General features: G+C 32.2%; 3 protein-coding genes across 4 annotated transcripts; 2 read left to right on the top strand and 1 right to left on the bottom strand.

Annotated features, from left to right (window-relative positions):
• Nucleotides 1-904: 904 nt before the first annotated feature.
• Nucleotides 905-3,046, bottom strand: LOC140865524 (uncharacterized). 2 transcript variants are annotated; one of them, XM_073270190.1, is made up of 2 exons: nucleotides 2,850-3,046; nucleotides 905-2,659 (listed from the first exon to the last, which is right to left on the bottom strand). In XM_073270190.1, exons 1-2 carry the CDS (start codon nucleotides 2,907-2,909, stop codon nucleotides 1,631-1,633), a joined length of 1,089 nt encoding a protein of 362 aa, XP_073126291.1. In that variant the 5' UTR covers nucleotides 2,910-3,046; the 3' UTR covers nucleotides 905-1,630. The 2 variants fall into 2 exon arrangements, with proteins under 2 accessions (XP_073126291.1, XP_073126292.1); XM_073270191.1 differs by having other exon boundaries at nucleotides 905-2,653.
• A 15,082-nt stretch (nucleotides 3,047-18,128) lies between these two features.
• LOC140867372 (squamosa promoter-binding protein 1-like) lies at nucleotides 18,129-19,004 on the top strand. The gene is made up of 2 exons (XM_073272445.1): nucleotides 18,129-18,546; nucleotides 18,693-19,004. Exons 1-2 carry the CDS (start codon nucleotides 18,245-18,247, stop codon nucleotides 18,814-18,816), a joined length of 426 nt encoding a protein of 141 aa, XP_073128546.1. The 5' UTR covers nucleotides 18,129-18,244; the 3' UTR covers nucleotides 18,817-19,004.
• A 1,995-nt stretch (nucleotides 19,005-20,999) lies between these two features.
• On the top strand, nucleotides 21,000-26,224 carry LOC140863618 (putative E3 ubiquitin-protein ligase RING1a). Its single transcript, XM_073267157.1, has 10 exons — nucleotides 21,000-21,306; nucleotides 21,452-21,494; nucleotides 23,113-23,171; nucleotides 23,769-23,850; nucleotides 23,928-24,048; nucleotides 24,138-24,179; nucleotides 24,438-24,959; nucleotides 25,203-25,310; nucleotides 25,414-25,608; nucleotides 25,843-26,224. Exons 1-10 carry the CDS (start codon nucleotides 21,171-21,173, stop codon nucleotides 25,879-25,881), a joined length of 1,347 nt encoding a protein of 448 aa, XP_073123258.1. The 5' UTR covers nucleotides 21,000-21,170; the 3' UTR covers nucleotides 25,882-26,224.
• Nucleotides 26,225-26,658: the final 434 nt, after the last annotated feature.

The following is a 26,658-nucleotide window of genomic DNA, read 5'->3' as shown; positions in this document are numbered from 1 at the left end:
ACATATTTTAGTTCGACGAAGATCGAGATATTTGTTGTGCTACTATATCTCGATTGAATAGTCGTTGTATCTTAGAAACGATTGCCGCCAACGTTCAGTACTGTTAACGGGCAATTTCGTCTAGCGGATAAAGAGATTCTCTCGCTTCGACTAGTTGCTGCTTCTATTGCTGTATAAGTTCTTCAGAATTCGGAATACACCCTAATAACATGATCTATTGAATATTTACATCATTTTCATTTAATCAAAATCTCTGGATCACGGTAATCTTGATGATAATTTGCTCACGAATTAATATCGATCCGTCTAACTAACAGCCGACATAGAATTGATTAAAGATTTCCGGCTAGTAAGAATGGTGGGTAGGCCGCCCCGCTCTATCCTGACCCTCTCAGGTCAATCCGGTAAAAATATTTATTTTCAATTAATAAGTGGAATGCAAAATCGAACTGGAATTCAGAGAATTTAATAGGCATGGACCCACGTGTGACATAGCTGAAATAAAATCTATATTTATAAACTTCAATTATAAAGAGACTGGGGAGTAGGGCATGCAAAGGGTATTAGTTCCAAACCGGCAGCAGACCGTATCGCAAGGGAACAGTTTGTAACCTCAAATTAAACTATTCCAATACGAAAATAGTGTCTTTTTTATTATTTTTTTGTATTTTTGAAAATCAAAATCATCAAAGATAATAAAAAAGTAAAAACATTCATGGAGTGTAAAGAAAAATTTTCCATCTACGTGCAAAATCAAACAAAATGCATACATATCTGTACACCTAAATACATATTCTATGCATCGATCTCCTTAGAAAATTAACTGAAAACCCACTAAAATTTCATAATGCAATATTATTGAGATAGTCTAGTACCCGTCCATGCAACTTCTAAACATAAAAACGGAATCCAAAAGATCTATTCCAAAACTCGATTTCAGAACATCGAGGAAACATTACAGGGATTATTATAAGTACGCTTCATGCGTAAATGGAGCTAAAAATATCCCATTCGATCATTATACCAACCCATCGCCCCTAAACTAAAAACCAACAAAAAAATAAAATAAAATAAATACACTGTTCATCATCCCCAAAGACCCTTGCCTGTGGTTTTCTCGAACATGCATAGTTATTTCGAAAATAAATTTTAAAAAAAATCCCCACCTCAAAATGTTAAAAAAAAAAAACAAGATACAAATACTGATCAAATACACGAGGAATTATAAAGCAAAGGAGAAAAACAGTAATGTCATGGATATATATACCGATATACATGAATAAACTACTCAAATCCAATAACTGTGAAAAAAAAAAAAAACACCACCCCAAGTTTTATCAGCTAGCTAACCTCTTCCAACATGGCCATTGAGTTGAGGAAGATCGGAGGTTCCTCTCGGCGCAAAATTCGAATGATCACATCAACCTTCCAACTTAAAATAAGGAGGCTGAGTACTTTGATCTCTTGCTGCTGACATGATCTCTCCGATCCATCTATTTCTCTTCAGTAAGATTCTGATCATTTTTCCTTTGCTGGCTTTTATTTGGAAGAAATGTAAAAAGTAATGAAAACTCTATCCACCCAAAAGAGACCGGCGCAACAATTAAAAAAGGAGCTAGCTTTATGTTTGCTAGATCAGAGAAGGGACCGAAGAACCAACATTTGAAGGATCAAACCAAGAACCACCTGTATTGGAGTTGCTCCATAAAAGGGAAGAAGCAGAATCAGTGGAATCAATCTGTTGATCCACAGGATGATGATGATGATATAGATTCCAATCCAACCTGTTATCATGCCCTTGTAATATTTTATATTCCTTTTCTTTTATATCATTCTCGTCTGGCATTTGCATACCAATATCGAAAGGCATCAATCCTGGAAAGTTACTAGCTGATGGAGTGACATCCTTCATTAATCCACTTGTTATATATTTCTGATGTTGAAGGCTAGAAGCCAGCAACGAAGCCATTGTTGAAGTGGAAGCTGCAAAAGTACTTGAAGATCCGAAAAAGATGGGATCAATAGCAAGAGATGAATTTGAAGTAGTACTGCTCATCACATCTTCCATTTTCTTGAACCCTTCTTTGTATTCATTGTTCTGAACAAACCCTAATCCCAGACCATCGATCCGAGGTAGATTAAAATCATATCCATTGCTGTCAGAGGTAACCCTAGGAGAACTAAACCTGGAAAATGGAAAGTTGAGGCCAGGATAATTAGTGGGTAAGCTGTAAAACATGGAATTACTGATGTGATTTGCGGTTGATGAAGATAGATCTGTCCGCTGCTGAACACAAGGGCTGGTGGTAGCCGTGGAGTTAGCAGTAGAGATCCCATCCCCGGCGTTGGAAGGCTGCTGCGGCGGCGGCGGCCTTCTCACCCTCTTGTTCTTCCTACATCCGCCACCGACGGGGACGTTTCTTAAAGTTCCGCCTCTAGTCCAGTAACGCTTACAGGATTTACAAAAGTGCCGGGGCTGAGACAAGCTGTAGTTGTTGTAGTAACAAAACTTTGTGTTGGAAGAATCGCAGCGAGGGCAGTTGAGAGGCGGCTGGCGTTGATGTTCTTCAAGGGTGTTTTTCTCCATAACCTGAAGCTTGGGTTTGGACGTTGAAGCCATCATGAAGTTTTGCTGATCATCTACTGCAAGAATCTGGTCCTGAGAGCAAAATAAACAAAAGGGAAAGAGAAAAACCCTGTGAAGATCGATGGCGTGTATTTAGGGTAAAATTGAACAGCACAGCAGCAGGGATATTCCATGACAAAAGCTAAGAAACAAAACAAAATGGGGTCCGGTGGGAGTGTGTTTTTTGTCAAATAATTGAGACAAAGAGAGATGGGGAAAGAACCTGTGGTGGCGGAGTCCATTGATTAGTGGCAGTCATCTTCTTCTCACAGTTTCCGAGCATTTCCTTTCTTGAGAGAGAATAATAGATTGGTTCGAAACAAAGAGGAACAAGACAAGGAGCAGGTACGATATGCAGGTGCGTGGGAACTGTTTGTTTAAGGATTTTGGGGAGTTAATTTATTTTGGTCATGTTTTGGATTAGAGAGAGTGCTAGCTAGAAGAATTAATGATTCGCAAAAGGAATTAGCTAGCTTGCTTATAATTATAAATTTGAATTGCCAATCAATTTTGTAGCTATTTAATTTGTTGTGTTTATCACATGCTCGATGCTTCCACCGTCGGCCAATCAAAAGTTTTCTTTATTTAAAAAAAAATCCATAATTTTAATTATGAAAAATTGAATAGTCAGTCTATTTTGAAATGCACAACGGTTATTATCACCTTTATTACAAATCATAATATTATCCTAATTGTTTGTTTGGTTAATAAATAAAGTTCCCCCCCATCGGATGAGAAAAGACATGGATTCTGGTGAATAATAAGACAAGAAGTGATATCGAGAAATTCAAATGGAATTTTGCAGAGCCCAACGCAAGAGTTAATGTATCTTCACAATCCACACATTCTTTTGTTGCAGAGACCATGAGTAATGGAGGGAATCCCCAGATCAATTAAGCTCCAGACTACACATATTTCATACTTTATCACATTCTTTTATATATCAATATGAACTGAGATGTTCAATGTATAATCCAATCATCGGGCCCCACCTTTATATATATATATATATATATATATATATATATATATATGTTTTCGTCGTAATTAAATTCCCACTGTCACGTCCGGAGATCCTACTATGGCCCATCACAAATCACTCCTATAATAACAATTAGGGTTATTGTTAAAAAAATATACGCCTAAAACCGAACATCATATCGATATATATTAATATATATATAATTGATTAGTAAATCTATACGTATTATTACTCGGACACATACGTTACGTGTTTTCTGTTATCTATTTTTCAATTAAAAATAAAAATAATAATAATAATAAAATAAAAAAATTAAATTGTTGTAAATAAATATTCATAAAGGCAAAAAAATATATAATAAAATGGTATTTTCGTAATTACATAACAATCTAAGAGTAAAATCATGAGAAAGACCCTAACAAGAGACTACTAAAGTACTTTTTACTTTATATATAGTCTAGATTTGAAAAATAGTTTTTTTTTTGAAACGGTGTTTGTTTTTTTTTTTTTTTAATCGTGTTTCAGCGTTTCAAGTCACAAATGTGGCTAGCTCCCCAAATTGGTTACTTGGTTTCGATATAACCTTTTTGTGTATTATGCTAAAAATGAAGAAAAATAATGTATTATGCTATAAATGAAGAAAAATAAGCAAGGCATATGTTAAGAGGCCTTTTTCTTCTTATGTCATATACAAACAATCATGTTCAAAGTAATATTAATTAGGTTTCGATTTTTGATTTAATAGCGGATAATATAATACTACTTATTACTTAACTAATCTAGTGACGAAATGCATGCATACATTAGTGACGGAAAAAAATGCATATATGATTTTAAAAAAAAAACTAAAAAATAGCGTAAAACTTATATGGATCTCAAAAAGATTACTTAAAATACACTTTTATATTATAATATTCTGAAATATTCGAGGCTGTGTGTATATTCGAGTTAATAAAAAAATAAAATTTATAAAAATATATATATAACCAGACGAAATTTAATTAATTATTGATCTTATCTGTTGCTTTCACGTCTTTAAATGAAGTGTATGACATCATCTGACAAAAAAATTTTCCAATAAAAATCTGATACAGAAAGAAGTGCATATTTGAACTTGCCCAAAATTGTCGACCGTATTTTAATAATAAAGAATTGGACAGCACCCGAAAAATTCCAAAGAAAAAGCGCCAAGAAATCGCATGTGGATGTCTATATCTTACACTCATTGATCATAATTAACCAGGCTTTAGTAGCAAACGCCTTTTTAATTTCCAGCCAAAAATATTATTTAATGATCTGATCAGTCTATTACATTAAAATCAATTTAAATATATGTAGTCTATTTTTGCATATAAATATATATCTCAAAAGAAGGGAAATAATATTCCATAAGAAATATAAATTTGTTTAAAGTAAAATTCATGAATAATCTTCAATAAAGCACCAAAGATTTCCCTTTAAATTTTGTGTCACCCAATAGATCTGGGATTACGTCACAGAACACAGTACGCAACACAGCTAAACGATTTGTCTATATATATATATAGCATAATATATTATTATATATAATTAATTAAACTAGAACAAAGAATGTTTATCTATATATATATATTAACTAAATTAAAGGAATTGATATGTGTAAATATACAGTACTAGGCCTTGATACGAAATTGATTTTCAAGAATTAAGAATAGTGAGCACGAGGCTACATGTGGTGTGGCAGCTCGGATAGCTTCAAAGTTAATATATAATATATATATACAATATAATTTGTTTTTTTTTCTTTGGAAGATTACAATATAATTTGTTAGGAGAGAATTAACAAACGGATTTTGTAGAACCCCAAGGCTCAGTTTGGTACGGATAATGGGATAAATAATATATGGATAAGTAATTTAATGTAATAAAAAAATAAATAAGAAATGATAGTGGATATTTGATTTTATTTGATTGATATATTATAGTTTATTTGATTTGATTGATTAAATTTTATATAAAAATGATAAATTACCATATTATCCTTTTAATAATAATAAAAAAATATAAATAATATTATTTATAAGGGGTAATATAGTAATTTCAACTCAATTATTTGATTGATATAAGATAAATAATTAATGATTTGATTGATGTAAAATTATAATTAATAGATGGATAAATAATATGATGAGAAGAACGTGTGATTAGATAGGATAATTTTATACATAGATTATTAATAACGGTACCAAACGGAGCCCAAGGGATCTCTTGAATCTAATAACATTCCCACCATTATACCTAACGTACCACTTTCTTCATTAATTATTTTAACTTGTCCCCCCGCAATCTAGCTAATTATTCATCTATATGTAAAATATCATCAAATTAAATTTTCCTCAAATGGTTATTGACTTACATTACTGTTTTGGATATAATCAACACATATACGTAAGGAAGTAGTGCAAAGGCCCAGGAAGAGAGTTCTTATAAAATATATTTAATTTTACCCTTTTGAGGAGGAATAAATATATATGTTGTGATATTAATGGCAGTTGACTAAGTTTACCCTCATTAATCATCAACCATCGCATTTGTCTCTTTATGTTTGCACCAGCCAATAAATCCACACCCTGCATAATACGTACTACTAGTTTCTTTCTTTCTTTTTTTTTAAAATAAAAAATGAAACCTAATTATTTTTTTAATTAATTAATTTTAAAATTAATTCTCCCTCAATTTAAATTCTTTCTTCAACCTCATCTCGAGCTAAAATATATATAAATTTCTATATAATATTAAAAAAAGAAATTAGTGGGGTGTTGTAATTATATTTTATTTATGCTTCACGTCAGTGGCATGCTGACAGGGGTCAAATCAAATGCGACAATAGGTCCCCGGAGTCGGTCGAGTAGTCGCCACCATCGGCCCCTCCACCACACACTAATGTGCAGATCATAGATATGGGACCAGCGAGCGGAAGGAATCCCACCAGAAATGGCGAGCATGAAAGAAACTCGACCAGCACCATTATGCATGGAGTAGTCTATAGTGGGATTGGATGGCAACGCAACGCAATATAAGTTTAATTTCTTCAGGGGGACCATAACCCAACTCGCTAAATCACTTCTTTATCGCATATAACGTGTCTGTATATATATCCTTCCCATGTGCAGACAAACACAATGTCGTCTTCCGTCTGTTTAACTTTGGCAATGATGTATCGGAATTATTCGATTAACATACCAATTAGAAAACGCGAAATATATCGGTAGATGAGATCCTATCATATGGATAATACCCAAATTATGCATCCAACGATTCATATTTTTACACATAAGCGTAATTAATTATATATTGTTGACGTGACAAGTTATATAACATTAATTAGATCTATCATTGGAGTATTATCCATATGCTAAGTTGAAATTTATTAGATATATCATCGATATGGCATGCACCAGCCTTAGCCCTTAATTACTTTTAAGCTTTAAGGCAGCTGGTTATGTTCATTTCCTTTTTCTTTTTGTGGAAAATGATTTTTCCCCTAAGAGATCATAATACGTTATTATGTCATTAATTATAATTTTCTGTTTTCCCCATTTATGTCTTCAAAGGTTTGTTTGTTTGCTTGTTTTTTTCTTTTTTTTATATCTCTCATTTGTTATTTTGGTTTTAGAAAATGTTCTTACTGTCAATTGATCCGTAAATGTCAAACGGAATTTAAACTTGATATGTATACATGTGAGATTGAGAATGACCAAATTATAATCGCGTTAGCAAGATAATATATTATTATATATTATGGAAGGTGTATTGGTTCTAGACTTTTAATGACTATTATGGAGTTTAAAAGTATAGAGGTATTCAATCTAGACTTTTATATACTCCATAAAAGTTTAGTGGTATTCAAGATGAATATTGAGAGAGTTTTAAAAAGTCACGTGGTATTCAAACTTGACTTTTAAAAACTCTACAAAAGTCTAGAAATATTCAAAATGTCAATAAACTTTTAAAGACTCCATGAAATTCTATTAAGTACAAGAATTAAAACATAAGGTACAATAATAAAATGTCAATAATTGTCTTTAATTTATGCTAAAGATTTGGGTGGACATTTCGTGAGTTGGGTAAGTTTATTTATTATTTCCGTTCCTTCGTATTATAATATGTTTTACTTTCCATTATCTTGTATTCTTGTACACGCACTTCTCCATTAATAATTACTAATTAATTAGCCATAGATTATGTAATTGATTAATTTACGAGATCTCCGAAACAATAATGACAAGATTAATAATACAATATGTCTACACACTTTCATCTCTATTAAAAATAAACTATATACAAACACTATTCTTATACATATATGCTACTTATTAGATTAAAAATAATCTCTATACAAACATATTTTTTTTATATTTTAAATTTACAATAAAATAAAAATTAATAAAAATAATTATGTGAGATTCTACAAAGTTTCAATTAAACATGTTAAAATTTTACAGAGTAACATTACCTGTTTAATTGCAATAAATTTAACTATTTATCGATTTTTGTAATTAAAATCGTTAAGTAAGTAAATTTTATTTATAATGATAGATAAAATATTTTAAAAAATATCATTATTTAAAAAAATATATAAATATAAGTTATTGAAACTCACTACTAATTCAAAAAAATAATAATAAATATTTAAAATCACAATCATAAATTACGAAATTAATATGTTTCTAGAAAAAAGTTTACAAAAGTATGTAAAAGTCATAAAAAAACAAATCTGCAAGATTCTATGAAAATCTTCAAAAGTCTGTGAGATTCTATAAAAGTCAGTAAAAATCTATCAACTCCACAAAAGTCTGTAATTTAAAAAAAGTCGATAAATCTCTGTAACGAATACACCCCCCTATATCTCTATAGTTTTTCAATTTTTCAATTTACGTTCCTCAAACATTTGTGTTCTCATTTATATCACTCATGTGTTAGTGTGGTTCTACAAAATGCATCTACCATCAATTACTCCATGAATGCATGTCAAATAGAACTTACACGTGATTGGCATGTGAGTCTGAGGATGCTCAAATTATAGCTCGATTCATTAATTTTTACAATAATTTTAATTATTGGTTATTTTGTTCCAATTGCACGCGGACCTGAAAGCTTGACAAGTTAGTATTTTTCAGAGTCACATCATCATTTTATGTGTCACGTCGGTATTTTCTGGTGTCACATAAGTTATTAGACCAAAATAGCCGAATATAAAAAATTAATGTACCAAAACCAAGCTTTAAGAACTCAGTAGACCAATACCCATGCATAATTAAACACATTAGTAGACAAAAAACTATTTTCTCATCTTACAACACAATAATTTAACTAATGAATTCTCGGCAGGACCGGCTTCAAGGGGAGGCGGCCTAGGCGGTTGCCTAGGGCCTGCTTTCAATGCGGAGCCTCAATTTTTAAATTTTATTTAAAATATTAAGTGTGTCTCCCAATATTTTCGTTAAAATTTGAAATTGTGGTCAATTTTGTGTTTAAAAAAATTATTTTTTTTGTAAAAAACAGTTGTATTTTTTGTCATCAAATTGTTTCATTTAGGTGAGTTATATTGTTCAAAATTTGTCAACTATCTATCATTTTTATTAAAAAAATTTTGTCTGTGTATTGCGGTTGGTATTTTTTTAATTTATTTGGTTTTTGGTCTCTAAGATTATAAAATCTTATAATTTTATTAATCGACGGTTGGGTTGATTTTTACTCAAATCGATCTTAATTATTTTTTCATCTATTAGTATTTAAATTATAGTTTTTATTTGTTTTATAATAAAAATAAATCATTTACACTTGGTTTGATGATTTTTATTTTATTTGTATTATGTATTAAAATATTTTTGATCGTGAGATTAGAGAGTTCATTGAATTCATTTTTAGTTTCAATTTTTTTTCCTATTTCAATGTCATTGTTTATGTTATTATTATTAATAGTTGAAAGTATTTTTAATTTTGATTATTAGAGACGGTCCTGATTGTCGATTTCCATTCTGTCGAACGTTTGTTAGTTGATCGTGGAGAGCCTTTGATTTTCGATTATGACGCTATCTTTTCAATTCCTTTTGTACTTGTAACGCACTACAACAATTTTTTTGTATAATTACGTGTTTATGTTGTAGAAAATCATGGAATATATACATCAATTGTATGAGGTGGGTTAAAGAGATAATAATTTTTTTTGTCTTATTTTATGTTTTAGTCTACTTAATTTGTCAATTTTTTGTTTTGTGTTTGATGCTACGTCAATACTCCAACAAAATATAACTAAAATCCCCCAAAAAATCAAATTTATTGAATCAAAACTAAATAAATTTTCAAGTTAATCAACCAAAAACATTTTTTCCCCTTTACATCAGGGGCGAAACCAGGACTACATAAAAGGGGCCAACAAGGAAGAAAAATTAAATTTTTTTTAATATGTAATACTAAACTTTAAATATATTATATTTCCATCAAATAATACCTCAACATCATAATCAAATATTCCAAAATACAACATTACTTTTTGAATCTATTAAAATTTAGAACGTCTCTCTTGCATATCACGAAAATCATCAACAAGTGAATATATACTGAACTTTTTAGCAATTTTCTTCTCAATATATACTAGCAAACTGTCATTAAAAAATTCACCTTCCATCTTATTACGAAGCGTAGTCTTGACTATATTCATAGCAAAAAATGATCGCTCTGTGGTAGTCGTAGAAACTGAAAGCGTGAGAATAAGTGTTATTACTCTAAACACAAGCGGATAGATTTTTGACTTTCTAGTTTTCATCAACCATTGGCATAAATCAGAAATAGTTGTCAATGATCTAAAAAAACAGAGTGAAATCAGGGGCTTTTTATGCCAAGTCTAAACAACAAAATTTTTCCATTCCTATCAAGTTCAGATTGTTCAGTTTAGTACCTAACAATTAACATTGTATAATCTCATCATATATTTTAATTTACAAATGAATTAAAAAAATCCAATAAAAATGTTGTTATCCACAAATTAAAAATATATGCTCTCAAAAACCAAAACCTAATTTTTTGGGGAAAAATGACTAAAAATACACAATATGAAGAAAAAATACACGTAAGAAAGGCTGAAATCATTTTCGAAATTACCTTGAACGAGTGTTATGTGTTGGTCGGTCACTGGTTAGTGGTTAGACGATCTGGAGAATTAAAAAGAGGAAAAATGAATCAAGAACAAAAAAAGTAAGTAAAAGAGAAAGCCGATGTGAATTAAAAATAATCATACTTTATTAGGAGAACAAATTAAACAAATGCATTTTATACTAAAAAAATATTTATACAATTGGGACTTGGGAGAGTGGGGCGCGGCCCAATTAAAAACTACCCATTAACAAAACCAAATAACCAATATATACTAATAAAAAAAAAATTGTTGTGGGGCAAGGGCCACCCCAAGAGTAGGGGTGCAAACGAACCGAATCGAGCCGTATAATGATAAAATTTTAAGGTTCGAATTCGACTCGATAAGAGTATATTCGAGTTCGAGTTCGAGCTCGATTCGAAGTTCGATAATTTCAAATATTTTGGCTCGAGTTCGGCTCGAAATGAAGTTCGAGTTCGGTTCGAAATATTCGAACCTATTCGTGAACTATTCGGATATTATGGTTCGAAAGCTCGAAATGTATATATATTATTATATAATTATATTATATTAATTAAATATTAAGGCCCGCGAACTATCGAACAGAGTAATTTTGGCTCGAGTTCGGCTCGAAAATAAGTTCGAATATGTTCGAATTCGGCTCGAGTTCGATAAACTCGAATACAAATCAAATATTTATCGAGCGGGCTCATAAAGCTCACAAACATGTTCAGTTCGTTTGCACCTCTACCCAAGAGCATAGGTGCCTCCGCCCCTGCTTTACATCAATGTATTACCGCTATTACGTAAGAGACCTATTGATGAGCTGCTATACAGATATTCAAATTTTTATGATCATAAAAATAATTTCGGGTCATATTATGTCTGCCAATTATATATATATATATATAGTTTAGTTTAAAATTAAAATTAAATAAAAATATATAGTTGGATATAGCATACCTTAATTAATGAAATGCGCGGAATCGATAATATATTGCATTTTCAAAGTTTGCAAACATGATGTAACACACTTGCATGGTCACTGATCCACTACCTCCTTACCTAACACTAATTTGATTCTGAATCACAACATACCATAGTGCATTGGTCAAAGTGAACCCATGTATGTCGCAGTATTTTAAGAACTAGCGTGTGAAGAGAGACCCAAATCTCTGCGTCAAACTCACAATATATAATAATATTATATTATAGTTATTGTAAATTTTAAGACATATATAATTTTGTTTCGAAAAAAAAAGGACATATTTCATTTAGCTTTCACATCTATCTTTTTAAATAAACATATAATTCAGATTAAACAAACCATGCATCCCCGTTCCGTTTATTAGGATTGTTTAATTCATATTCTCCGAAGAGTGAATACATATATATATATATATATCTTTTTTTTAAAAATGGCCTTGTACTTATTAAAAATTTGTTAGCTTAATCTGAGAAAGATTTTGTTAAGGTTTTAATTGATTTCTCGTATAGTAAGTGCGTCGTGACAACATTATGTTTTATTCTTTATTATTATTAGTATTCGACGCACGCATTGCGTGCATATACAATATTTGATATTTTGAAAGTTTTATATGTAGTTTAAGTTATAAATTGAGGGGAGTTTTGACAATATTTTAAATTTTCGTTAAAAAAAGAAAAAAAAACGATGAAATGGAAAAAAAAGAAAAAAAAAGAAATGAATGGAAAAATCGTAATTATATTGGAAATCATACCAAACTCAGTACCGGTCTAAGAGTGAGTTTAGTACATGTCGCCCGCAGGACACTACCCTACGGGTGATGTGTAATAACATGATTGGTCAAAATTAATGGGTCCCACGTGGGATCCATTGATTTTAACCAATCATGAGCCACAACATTACTCGCAAGACACTATCTTATGGATTGCATCTACTCAACCCTAAGGGTGATTGCAACGGGGAGTTCACAAAACCCACTTTTTGGGTTTTGTGCAACTCTTTGCGTTGCAAGGGTAGGTTTAATTATTTAAACCTGGAGTTGGTGTCCTCTGTACGATGCCAGCTCCAGCTTATTATAATATTATTATTTTTTAAAAGTTTTATTGTTGTTATATTTTTAAATATATGAAATGGGGCATATTAATTAAGGAAGGGGAACTATATTGAAAAGTGTGTGTGCGTTGAGATGAATTAAATTTATAATTATTATAAATTAATTTTAATACTAATTATAGTTTAAATCAATTAAATAAATTATTTTTATTATTAATAATTATTTAAATAAGTAAATTTAAAAAATATTAATAAATAATTTTTTATTATATTATAAAATTTAAATTAAAATTTAAGTAATAAATAATAATTATATAATATGTGTAGAAATGATTAGTGGAATCCATAGGTATATATTATTATTATATGGGTCGCAGATATTTTCACGTAATTAATCTGAGATCGAGTTCAGATCATTCTTCTATTGGAACACGTTTACACACTATTGTATCGTCCGGTCGAACTCAAATATTTCTCCTATTAGAATTAGAATTAAAATTAGAATTAGAATTAGAATTAGAGTTAGAACAAGTTTATACTATAGTTTGATTCAGTGGAAACTTGAAAATCAGGGCCGGCCCTAATAAGTTTTGGGCCTGAGTTTAACTTTTAAAAGAGACCCTTAAATCATAATGTGTGTTCATATTCTTTTATACTAATTACAAATTTTCGATTTAAGAAATGTGCAATAATCAAAATATTTCTATTTTAATTGAGTAATAATATCAAAAATGTTCAAAATGATTACTATAAAACAACCCGTCTAACATTTTAGAGCTAACAATATTGATCAAATTGTTCAGAAATTTTTTTCTTAATTAATAGCATAACCAATTCATTCAATCTTTTCATATAACATGGTTTATTGAGAAAATGTTTTGAAAAGATTTAAATTTGAGAAATTTTGTTTTGCAATTACAACTGTAAAAAGTATAGTCAACAAGATTTTATAAGCAATATGAATATTTGAGAAATATCCATCAATTTTTTTTTCAAGTAATTCACTACATCCATTGTCGATTTTGTTTCTCTTGGTAATGAGAACTTCAAGAATGTCAACTCCGAAAATAAATCGTACTCATTCATATCAGAACAACTCTTATGAGTCAGAAAATATGTCTTTATATTGGTCAAATTACACTAATATATAATAAATTTAGGGAATAAAAATGTTTTTCGTTTATATTGGGTACGAGAAAAATAGTTTATATTTGAAAAAAATTATCAAGAGACATAGAAATAATAAACTTCATAAATAAATTTATCAAAAAGTCCAGAAATAATAAAAAAAAAATTTATATTAGGCGGTAGGAAAAAAAAATAATTTTCTGAGATATGAATGAAAAAAGCCCAAGAATAATTAATTTATATTGGATCAATTTACACTTTTATATAATAAAGTTTTTTTCAAAATTATGGACCTCGAAAAAAAATGGGCTCGAATCGGACGAGTCTTTGGCCTCTAAAAAGGAACGTCCCTGTTGAAAATATATATAGTTGATTCAGTGAAAACTTGAAATAATATATTTTTGTCATTTAATTTGGATTTTTTTAATTTTTAATCATGTTAACGAATTTGCATTTTTAATCATGTAAGTTATATTTTATTTTTCATTTTTGCTCGCTTTTTGACTGAGTCAAGCATGTTGGATAGAAACTCTTTATGTGGCGGCCGCAATGCTAAGTTGCTAACATTGATTTTTTTTGAAGACCACATTAATTCAGGGCTGTTGCTATTTGAAGGCCGAAGAGTTGTCCGATTCGGGTCCATTTTTTTTCGGGGTCCATAATTTTAAAAAAACATTTATTATGTAAATTAATCCAATATAAATTAATTATTCTTGGGTTTTTTTCATTCATATATCAGGAAATTATTTTTTCTTTGCCTACTGCCTAATATAAATTTTTTAAATTATTCTGGGCTTTTTGATAAATTTATTTATGAAGTTTATTCTTCCTATGTCTCTTGATAATTTTTTTCAAATATAAATTATTTTTTCCGTGCCCAATATAAACAAAAAAATATTTTTATACCCTAATTATTTTATATTAGTGTAATTGGACCAATATAAAAATATATTTCTGACTCATAAGGATTGTTCTGATATTAACGAGCACGATTTATTTTCGGAGTTGACATTCTTGAAGTTCTTATTATCAAGAAAAACAAAATCGACAATGGATGTAGTGAATTACTTGAAAAAAAATGATGGATATTTCTCAAATACTCATATTGCTTATAAAATCTTGTTGACTATACTTTTTACAGTTGTAAGTGCAAAACAAAATTTCTCAAATTTAAAGCTTTTCAAAACATTTCTTCAATAAACCATGTTATATGAAAAGATTGAATGCATTGGTTATGCTATTAATTGAAAAAAAAATTCCTGAACAATTTGATCAATATTGTTAGCTCTAAAATGTTAGACGAGTTGTTTTATAGTAATCATTTTGTACATGTTTGATCTTATTACTCAATTAAAATAGAAATATTTTGACTGTTGCACATTTCTTAAATCGAAAAATTTGTTATTAGTCTAAAAAAAAATGAACATACATTATGATTTAGGGGCCTCTTTTAAAAGTTAGACTCAGATCCAAAAATTGTTAGGATCGGCCCTGCACATTATATATATATTTTTTTAAAAACATTACATGTATGCAAATTTCTTTAAATAAATCCATGTCAATAATGAATTTTCCGTGTTGATTTGGATCACCCACCCGCATTAACACACATAACTAACTACTGCTCACCCCCAAAATAGTTTTATGTCGAACAATTCGGATATATATATATATATATATATATATATATGTGTGTGTGTGTGTGTGTGTGTGTGTGTATGCGTGCGTGTGATTTAAGTGGGGATAATTATGACACGAGTTACATTAATTTAACAAATATTTTTACTCGAATCAATTTCAGAAAAATCAAAATTCATATTAATATTTCCATACACGAATCCAGCACACTAGCTAAGATGATGTTTCAAGCGTCGTGGCATATGCAGAAAGTTTACCAATAATGAGATTGTGCGTCATGGACTCTTCAGAGTATGCTTCTTCTACCTTAATTTGGGCCACTTAATTCGGCATATTTAAATCCTTTATTGTTAAGCCCATGAAATCAAATGGGGTCCATTATGTTTTTAGGCTCACTGCGCCCAACTCTGGTTTAAACTTTGAATTACATACGTAATCATCACTAGGGACACGTTTGTTTTTCTAATGCGAGAACCGTAGTCGTTAATTTTCGGTGCATTATTGGTAAATCTTCGGATTAATGCACTAGCAATTGGCTAATCCAACAAGGTTGTTGGTAGAGAAATCAAATTCCTGATCTCTATACAAGTGTGCTTAACTTACTTCCCCAATTAAGATAGAAAAAATAATTTTTTTTGGTTCAATGACTTATCCAGTTTTTTTGTTTTGGTCAATCAACTTTTTAAAGTTTTGTTTTGGTACATTATTTTTTAATTTTCATTGATTTTGGTCTAATTATTGACGTGGAAGCTAGACATATCAGCATTTTTCGGTGTCATATCATCATTTTCCTGTGCCACGTCATTAGTTGGACCAAAATACCCGAAAACTAAAGTTAGTATACCAAAATCAAAATTTAAAAAGTTAATGGACCAAAACAAAAAAATGGACAAGTTAATGGACAAAAAAAGATATTTCTCCAATTAGGATACCCCAATTTATGATTGAATTTGATTGACAAAGGGTTGGGGTTCAAGGTTTTTGGATTAAGAAGTAGGCGCCAAAAGAAATTTAGGTTGCGCTTGGATTGAAGTATTTCAAATCCATGGATTTCGATTATAATTTTAGTGTTAACAATGAAACATAGAGAAATCTCAAAATAGAAAAATCTCAAATTCATAACTTAATTATTTACACATTATTTAGATGGATTAAAAAGAATTTTAAATCACCACTTTAATGGATGCATTTAAAATCCATCATAACTACCATGAATTACCATATAAATATAAAAGAAGTAGATTTGATGTTTGTGGTACTACTTCTCTAAACAACAACAATGCATTTGAAATACATGAATTTTAAATACTTCAATTCAAGCGGAGCTTTAGACTCATGTCAACTATGCAGAGATTTAAAACTAAAAATACACCTTTTTTTTTTTTCCATATATGTTACATAGTATATGTAATGATATTCTGTTAAAAACAACCTACACTAATAGGCTGGCTAGCAGGTCCAAATTAAACAAGCCGGGGACTAAAATGCATTTGTTTAAGGTGCCATCACATCACCATTACAAAACAACAGAAAAGCTTGAGACTGGAAGAGGATATATATTGTCAAGTCTATTTCAATTCACCTAAAAAAAAATAAAGTCTCTATTTCAATTAATATTCTTTATCCGTACTTTCTAAGAAATTATTTCCATTTTTAAGGCTCGAAAACTTGAGTAATTAATATAACTGGAGCATCAGGCCGCTTATATTCCACAGTTATTTTGCATTCTTTACCTCGTTTTACTGCCTTTTGAAACTGTGGACATATATTACAATTATCATACACTATAGTATCATTGGTGAGGGGGAAAAACTTCAAATATTTTACAGCGATCAATAAGTTGAATTGACGTATGCATTTATTGCAAGTGTCATGTACGGACCATAAACCAAATTAGCTGTCCTAGTACATTGGTGGACCAAACTATAGTTATACAAACGTACGCCTTAGAAATTTTTATTGACTCCTTGTCCTAACGCAATGATGGATGCACGATAGCCCACCCCAGATCATTTCGAAGGGTTTCATCCTGTGATTAGATTCTATTATTTACAATTAATACATAAATAGTGTTTTAGCTATCTATTAAGAAACATTTCTCTGGTTTTTTTTTAAAATAAAATTTCACAAAAAATTTGTTAAAAAAGTCAAGAATTACTTCTTATAAGCTGTCTCAAACACTACTACGGATTGATATGCCAAATAAGCAAGGTGGTCATGACTGTTACGAGGATATTACAGTGCAATGACACTTGTAAAGAAAGCCAAATTTCTTTCAACACATCAAGTTGTCATGTTTCGAACAAAAATCAAAATGTGAACATATCTTCGAATGTTCGGGCCATTCAAAATAACATGCAAAAGCTTCACTTAGCCACACATGCAGTAAATATATATACATACATATATATGCTGATGTATGATATATATCCGTCCTTGTGATGATCCTTTAACTGGCTGGGTAAACTTAAAAAGACATGATGATGAGTAATGGTATTTATAAATGCAATTGTACAAAAGGCTCTCTGGCTCTGCTGAAACTAACTGCCAGTACTTCATATATATTATTTCAAATCTCAGGCAAGGATAAAAGTTTGAAGGGTGGCATTGAAATTTAGACAGACCAAACTTTGAAAAATATTAAGAATAATAATCACTTTTCTCCTAAAATATAATCAATATCCCTTGCGCAAAGGGATGGAAACGAGCAAAGAAGAAGGGAAAAGGGTCGTAAAGGTAGCGGTGTTTGATCGTGATGATGAAGAAGAAGAAGAGGATGCTGATCAGGTGGATGGCAAGAAAAAAAGAGCATTTGGATTAATACAAGCATATGGTGCTGGAGGGTCGACTCCACGTTCTTGCCAGGTAGAAGGATGCACCGCTGATATGAATGAGGCGAAGCCGTATCATCGCCGCCACAAAGTTTGCCAATTTCATGCCAAGGCGCCAGTGGTTCTTGTTGCCAGGCAGCAACAACGATTCTGCCAGCAGTGCAGCAGGTGCGAATTATCCTTGAATTTTTCGACTATCAGTTTGCGCACAAACCGAACGGAACTGAACCGAACTGAACCGTCCGTCAAGTCATACAAATTGGGAATCACAGAGTATTTTAATTAGCAGTAAATTTATGATCTTGTTTTTGTAGGTTTCATGAGTTATCGGAGTTTGACGAAGCTAAAAGAAGTTGCCGCATGCGATTGGCCGGGCACAATCAAAGACGTCGGAAGATCCCTTGTGATTCTACTCATCGAGAAGAGACTATGAAATGATTCATCGACGTTTTTGGAGGAGAATAAGCTAATTAATTAAGTTAGCTCGGTCTGAATATGAAAACGTACGAAAATGCTCTCCATATTCAGTCAAATTTGAAGGATTTCTTCGATCAGAATGTACGTTTTGGCTTTTTTCTACTGAAGTATATGGTTTCCTCCCGCAGTTTATGAATAGAATTCAAATTAATTAGCATGTTACCTGAGTAAGTCAAGTAACCATTTCTCATGAATGCCTTAATGTAAGACAATCAATTTTATATTTCTACGTTAGATGCCCTTGTATATATATATATATATATATCGCATTTAATTGCCCGAGAAATTAGCATATTTGACCGGAAAAAAAAATGTGGCCCTCGATCGTTTTAGAAATGCCATGTGAATCAGCTGAAACAGATTGTAATTAGCTAGTGGCACACACCATGAGCAGATCACTTAAGTTCTCAAAAATGCATGTTGATGACTAAAGTTACCAAAAAACCTTTAAACAAAACTAACCTACCGGACATGGAAAATCGTAGTATTCAAGAAAATGTAACTTTATACATCTCATATATATCAAGGTATAAGAGTGAGTCTTATATGGACACCAAAAGAGTCGTGCATTTTCAAGTTCACGGCCGATTCCCATGTCACTACTACAGTTGCATTGGCTAGTACCAAGGAGAATATGTGATTCCATCTTTTTACAATATGTTTACTTTGTACAAACTTTTTGCTAAAAAAACATGCAGGAAAAAATACTCTGATGGGTCCATATGGGCACAAACATCATGAACAAAAAGAGAATATTTTTGGCCCGTGTAGATAGAATATCCACTGGTACGAAACTCCCTAAAAAATGTCTATGTAGCGGAATCTCTGAATTCTGAAAGATGAAGTTAACGCTCACCCATCCATCCAACAGTGTCAATCATAACCCTTTCTTCAGCCCATTAGGCTTCGCGATAATTGGAGAAGTAATGAAATCAGGCCCATGAGAAGCATCGCTGTCTGAAGCCCAAAACCTCGGCCCATTAATATTTCTATTGTATCACGAATTAGGCCGACATATAATAGCCATTGAGATGCGTGCGTGGTCTGTACTCTGTGGTATCTACTTTCTTGTGAGGAAAATCAGTAAAACCCACATTAATGGTCGAAAATATACATAAACATCCACTCATTTATATTTTAATTAATAAAGAATACTATTCTAACATTTTTCACACCAAAAAGGTAAAATATTACTAGATATTTCAGTTCATTTGTCTTAGATCTAGCTCCGGAGCACTTTAATTTGTTATTAATTGCTGCATGGACATCTAGTTATTGTGAACTACATTGTTTGTTATGTTCCATAGGCTTCAATTAATAGATTTGATTTATAAAAATGCATTTGATTTATGAGAGAGATTTGAGGGATAAATTCAAATTATACTTTATCTTATTACATTCGAAATCAACCACAATAATACTGAAATTGTATAACTTGATATGAAATGGACTCAAATTTTGTAGGCAAGTAAGTCAAAAAAACATTTTAAATTTATCATTTACTTACATCTTTGCGTAATTTTTTTTTATAACATGAAAACTCTTGGTCACTATTTTACGATGCACACTAAATAAACCACCGGATTAACACAACATCCTTGCATAATTTTACTTCATGTATCATAGGAAAACACAAAATATACCGAGAAGAAAAAAATGATTATAGAAACAAGAATGGTCAGCGAACTAATAATTTGATTTTGATTTAGTCATACTTCTCCCTTTTAAACATAGTGTCGAATATCACAAATATAACCGACCATATATACACCTCCCGGAGGGGAGAATTTGAAGATCAATGAATTAAGGTCGAAAGTCTCAAATATCATTTAATTGGGGTCAAATATATAACTAGTCTCTGCCTCTAGTCATTGGCATGTTTTAAAAAAAATAATAAATAAATATTCATTTAAGTTCTATAATTTTTTTTTGTCATAACTAAATTATAGTCAATATTGTAGTCGGTAAAAGTAATAAATAAATAATAAAAGTAATTAATGTCAAAAGAGTAAGTTATCCGGTCAGAAATTTTGGGGACAAAATTTGAGAATTGAAGGAAACACGCTTTTAGCGCATAATATATGAAATGCCTTAAAAGCGCTTCAAAAAAATAGTCCGGAAATTGTAGAGAACTGCACAATGAAACCAGAGACAGCGAAGCCCAATTTCACACAGATACAAAGGAAAATATATACATTCTAATTCTCCAGACACAACGAAGCCACACTCAATTTGCCTCTCGTTCTTCGCTGACTCCACCACCACCAGAGCCACCACCCCCGCTGGTGAAGCTCCGGCGCCATCTCATTGGCTCAATGCCCGCGCAAAAGCGTTCGCTCGAAGCTACCACTCCTCCGGCTTCTCCTCCGCCACCGCTCGAGGAAGAAAAGGCCGATGATTCGCTCCAAAGCGGCGAGAATCACATCCATGAACCAGCTGAAAACTCTTGCGGTGCGTGGTCTTTTAAGCACAAATGAACTCGTATATATACATGTTATTTCGTTTTGACGATGTTCTCGACTTTTGGTCAGCATTGTCCTCTTCTTTTGATTTTGAGTTATTTTACTTCGTTCGTTGTTTTGTTGTTGATTCCCAGATTCCGATGACTTTCCTTACTCTAGTGGCGGAGAAAAAGACGAGTACTTCCTATCTCTCTTTTTATATTCTTCTCGCACTCACGCACACCCTGGCGTGCACATCCACGTTGAATACTCTGGTTACGTGATAAATTCTTGAGTGTTTCTAGATTTTCCCGACGTAAGTTCTATTGAAATGGGTTTTTGGCGGAGTTCGATTTGTGGATTAACGGATTTTGTCTGAGATCTGCATGCTTTTTTTTTTGGAATACGATTTGTTTACTTTATAGGTTCATGGAATATGAGCTCTGGCTTTATTTTTGCCCGACTCTAAGATTTGGATCTTTGAAAATCTATATTCTGAGCTTTCTTGGTGAAGGTTGATGAACCTCGTTCTGGGACTTAGTGATTGCATTGCCTTTGATTTCTTCTTACTTCAATCTAAATGTGGGATTTGCTTCAAGTTAACCCGTCTTTCTGATGTGTATTATGAATCACTTTCAATTGAATTCTGATTGGGAACTAGCGGTTGGTTTTTGAGGTATCCAGCATTACGATCCATGTGGCAGAATTAAGTTTGGATAGGATGATTACCTGGAACCAGATGATTGTTTCCTCTGACACATCGTTTGTTTCTGGGACTGTTTGAATGGATTTCTTGATTTTACAAGTGATAAACTTTCAACTTCTGATACTATTTAACATTACTAGGCTTGGTATGATTGGATTCCATGTGACATTTAATCTACTTGCTGCTATTTTTATGACATTACCACTTGGGATGCCATCCTGATATCCCACGGCCCAAATGCTCTTCTCTTGACTACTTTTTGCATGCAATACAATTGCAGCATGGTAATCCAGCATACTGGCAACCACATGAGAGCCTATTATTGGAAGTAGTAAATTGTACTTTTTCCAATCAATTACTATTCTTTCCTAGCCAACCTATTATTCTCTGAAGCTTCCTTGTATTTTTGGGTTTTTTTTTTTTCCTTTTAAAAAATGTACTAAAGTCAAAGCACCAGATTAGTGATGATTACGAGTCTTCGGTCATTTCCATTTTAGAGTTTTGCCACTGAGAGTATATCGTTTTATTGTGGTGCATCTGATTATATTTTGTATTGGATGCTCTTTTTTTTTCTGCTTGTTCTTTCTTGGTTATGGCTTTGTTTCTTGTGATGTAAAGAGTGGTCATTCCAGTGGGTTTTTGACCTCCTGATAAATTCATGAGGGAGAACAAACTTCATAATTTTATTTTGGAACAGTGATAAGTATGGCTCATTGGCTTTGCTTATAGAGCATAAAATTGTGGGTTCAGTATGTGAGATACTAGATATCAGTTTAGGGATCCCCACCTAGCTACACTATTCTGTGATGAAGATTATCCACTGCATGTTAAATTGGATGGCAACAAATTTAGGAAAAATCATACTTCATTTAATATGAGCTGAGATTAGAAAATGGTGGTTAAATTCTACAGGTGTGGGCTTTAATTAAGGGGAGATCAAATTTAATAAGAACACACACACAAACATATTTTTTAAAGAACTGGGTTTCATTTGTGGGCCTCCATTGAATGAGTCACACTTATCTTTTCTCTCTTCATGGATGATGTCACAATTTTGCTAATTCATGTGAATTTTAGGATTAATCCGAACTTTTTTGCTGTTGAATCCAGATTCATTGTTGTGAAGTTGGCGGAAATACGCAAAGAAGTTCAATGTCCTATATGTTTAGGTATGCGTTTTGTAATCTTTGTCATGTTCAATTTTGCATGATTGTTATGTTTAGTTTTTCATGCTTTGTGTAATTGACTATGACGGGTGAATTGCTTAAAAGTAGAGCTGGTTTGAGAATCTAGTTGTTGCTGCAGCACCTCCCCAAAACTCTTTTCATCATTTAAAATTGCTTAAAATTGTCAGATGACATGAATGTTTTTTTTTTTGGGGTGATTCAAACAAAAGGTGGTTGGAGCTGTCTGTACTTATGAAGTACACCATATTGAACTTTATCAGGGCAGTGGAATTGAGTTTTCATTTGAAGTCGTGTATTTAATTATTTTTTCCTGTCATTAGTTGTATGGCTTATTTTCCTCCAGCATACACATGGGAAGATAGTCTGAAAAAACTGAATCCTGTGGAAACTTAATATACATGAACTCAAAATGATGATCTGCACCTACTTACTGGTTGTTGCATTGAGTCAAATACTTTGCTTTCTGCCATGCAATGGGGCCAGACGTGTTAATGTTAAACCCACTTGCAAACAACTCCTATTTATCTTTGTTCAATACAGTTCTGTACTGTACTGCATCTTCAAATTTTCCGCGGACAGGTATCATCAGGAAGACACGAACAGTCATGGAGTGCTTACATCGCTTCTGCAGAGAGTGCATTGACAAATCCATGCGACTTGGGTACTTTGTTTTCCTTCTCACTTATTGGTTAGTCATTGAAATGTCTTGTTTTCTATCCTTTGTCTGCCTCAATGCAGGAACAATGAATGCCCTGCTTGCCGCACACATTGTGCAAGTCGTCGTTCTTTGAGAGATGATCCAAATTATGATGCCCTTATTGCTGCTCTTTATCCGGACATTGATAAATATGAAGAAGAGGTACTAATGGATCAATTTCTTACTTTGTCTTCTGGGAAATATTAAATTTCATTGCACTGTGTGAAGCATGGTTCTAATTTTCATTACAGGAACTGGCTTTCCATGAAGAGGAGAAAGCCCGAAATAAGCAGGTAGCTGATCTCAATTTTATGAAAAGTTTAATTCCTCGAAAATCATCTAGTGTACCATGGTCTTTCAATTTTGAGAGTAGATTGTTCTCACGATTTGCTGCAAAAATTGTGAAAATAAATATATAGTCACTCTTTAAACCATGGCAAGATCAACATTTTCTACGCTTCATTTCTTTATCTATGGGTTTATGTTGGCGTTGCATTTAACTGAACTTCTTACCTTCAAAGTCCTTGTACTTGATCCTTTTTGGGCAACAGATCCAAGCTTCAATTGCCCAAACTTTTCGTCGACAAGCAGAAGCGCTGGGGAAGAAACGACCATCGGCCAGAGCTACCACAGCTACATTTGTTAGGAGGCAAGGAAGTTATCGAAACTTAAGAACTCGGAGAAATCACCGAGCTATTGAAAATCAAGGATCTGATGAAGATGAGGCTAACGGCCATGATGGTAGTAAGGACTCATCTTCTGCTGATGAGCGTTCTACTGAAGTAAAATCAAAACGATACAAAAGATGGGGAGGTGCTCGAACTTCGCAGCCATCTTCAGGGGCCAATGCTGACGGAGGCTGTGATGATAATGATTCGGAAGCAAACCGAGAAGTACTCGGTGCATCTGCTGGACTTGTTGGGAGTACAGAAATTCTTGCCTGGGGTAGAGGTGGCATGCGCAGTAACACCCGATACGGTGTCCCGAATGGTGCTGGTGGCAAGATTTCAAGAAATAGCAGACTCTCAAAGCTAATCAATCGTCTCCAATGTGCGAACGAAAATAATGAAGCAGTAATACTTCTAAACTTATGCTTTGGTGATTTTGGAAATTTTACATCTGATTTTTCTTAATAGTTGATTTAATTTTAATATAGAGGTTAGTAGTAGGGACGGAGGAGCTATAGAATCCCTGGGACCAGATTACAACGAAAACTCGAAGACAACTTATACAGTTCAATTGCCTATTACATTCTGAAATGACATTTGATTGTCATTTCTCAGAGCAACTTATATTTGTTCATGTTCTTGTTTCAGTTGAAAATTAGTGTCATGCTTGTTTCTCTACATGAGGAGAAAATATCCAGCTTGAAGCGACCTTACTTGTGCTGCAGCCCCACATCTTCGGTTAAACACTTGTGCCAGGTATCAACCTGCATCTAACTCTCGGTCTTTCATTTGAAGTTCCACTTAGCATAAGACGGTAGGATACAGATTGTAAGTAGTATTGAAACCATGTCTCTTGCAGTATGTTGCTCAGCAAACATCCTTGGAAGCTAGTGAAATTGAGATACTGATGGTAAAAGATTTTCATCCGGTCAACAACACTTCAAGTCTCAAAAAAGAACCTGGCCTTCCAAATCCTTGTTACAATGAGTTGGAATTGTTAAATGATCATCAAACCTTGGGTATTGTTCATGCCCATTTTACTCAGCAAAATCTGGTGAGTTTTTTCCTTGCTCAAATATGAAAATGATCTAATTATCCTGACCCTCTACTTAATCTAATATTCTATTATAAAAGCATGAATAAGAATCCAATTGTGTATCACGTCATCTCAATGAAATAACTCGAACAGCCAGATCAGATTGAACACACACACACAGACACATATATAATCACGAAAGCACAATGGATTCAGCATCCATGGCACACAAATAAATTACCTCATTTCCAGGTTTTAGGATACCGGAAAAAGCTGGAACAAGTGTTGTAGAAGCGATGAGGATGAAGCTGGAATCTTTCCATGCGAAACATCTGTCGAAATGTGATGGTGGACTGAATTTTATTTAAGTTTTCTACATAATGTGGATATATGATTGTTCAACCTAAGTGGTTTTAGGGAAGTTCAGAGTAACAATAGTATATACATCATGCGACTAGATATACTACAGGAGCTGGTGAAATATTCACTTGTGTTGTGTCCAGACTTATTTTATTTGCTTTATTATCCGTCGATTTGATAATATATACATAGAGTTATATTTAGACTTGAATTTGTATTTGTATTTGTATTTGTTTGGTATTCATCATGTTATGTCACGGGATGTTTTTCTTTCTTCTTTTTCTTTGTATGCATAAGTAACACGCATTTTGATAACAATTTATGTTGGAAATCTATCTGAGAAAACAATTGAATCATATCTAAATGAATTATTACTATTATTATCCTTTTGAGAGCACTGCTGTTTATCTAATTCTGGTCAATTAATTCGAAAATTGGTTAAATTCATCTCATTGTAAGATTTTATTATAGAATATGAGAACATCATTTGCTACATATGTATGAGATATCATCTCGAGATAAACCTTAGTTTCGACCTCAATATAGCTAGTCGCTTGATTCTGTTGATAACATTTGACTCGATCATTTGCAAAGTTTGATTTATGGTGGACCATTTTTTGCTTTAATGGCACGATTTCCACTGAAAATCACCGACAAACATATTTTTGTATTAGGATAGATTAGGCCTATAATGCTTTCCACTGTCTT

The sequence above is a fragment of the Henckelia pumila genome, chromosome 4 (genome assembly GCF_033568475.1).
Source record: "Henckelia pumila isolate YLH828 chromosome 4, ASM3356847v2, whole genome shotgun sequence".
NCBI lineage: Eukaryota > Viridiplantae > Streptophyta > Magnoliopsida > Lamiales > Gesneriaceae > Henckelia > Henckelia pumila.
This window is presented reverse-complemented; position numbering and strand designations above follow the sequence as displayed.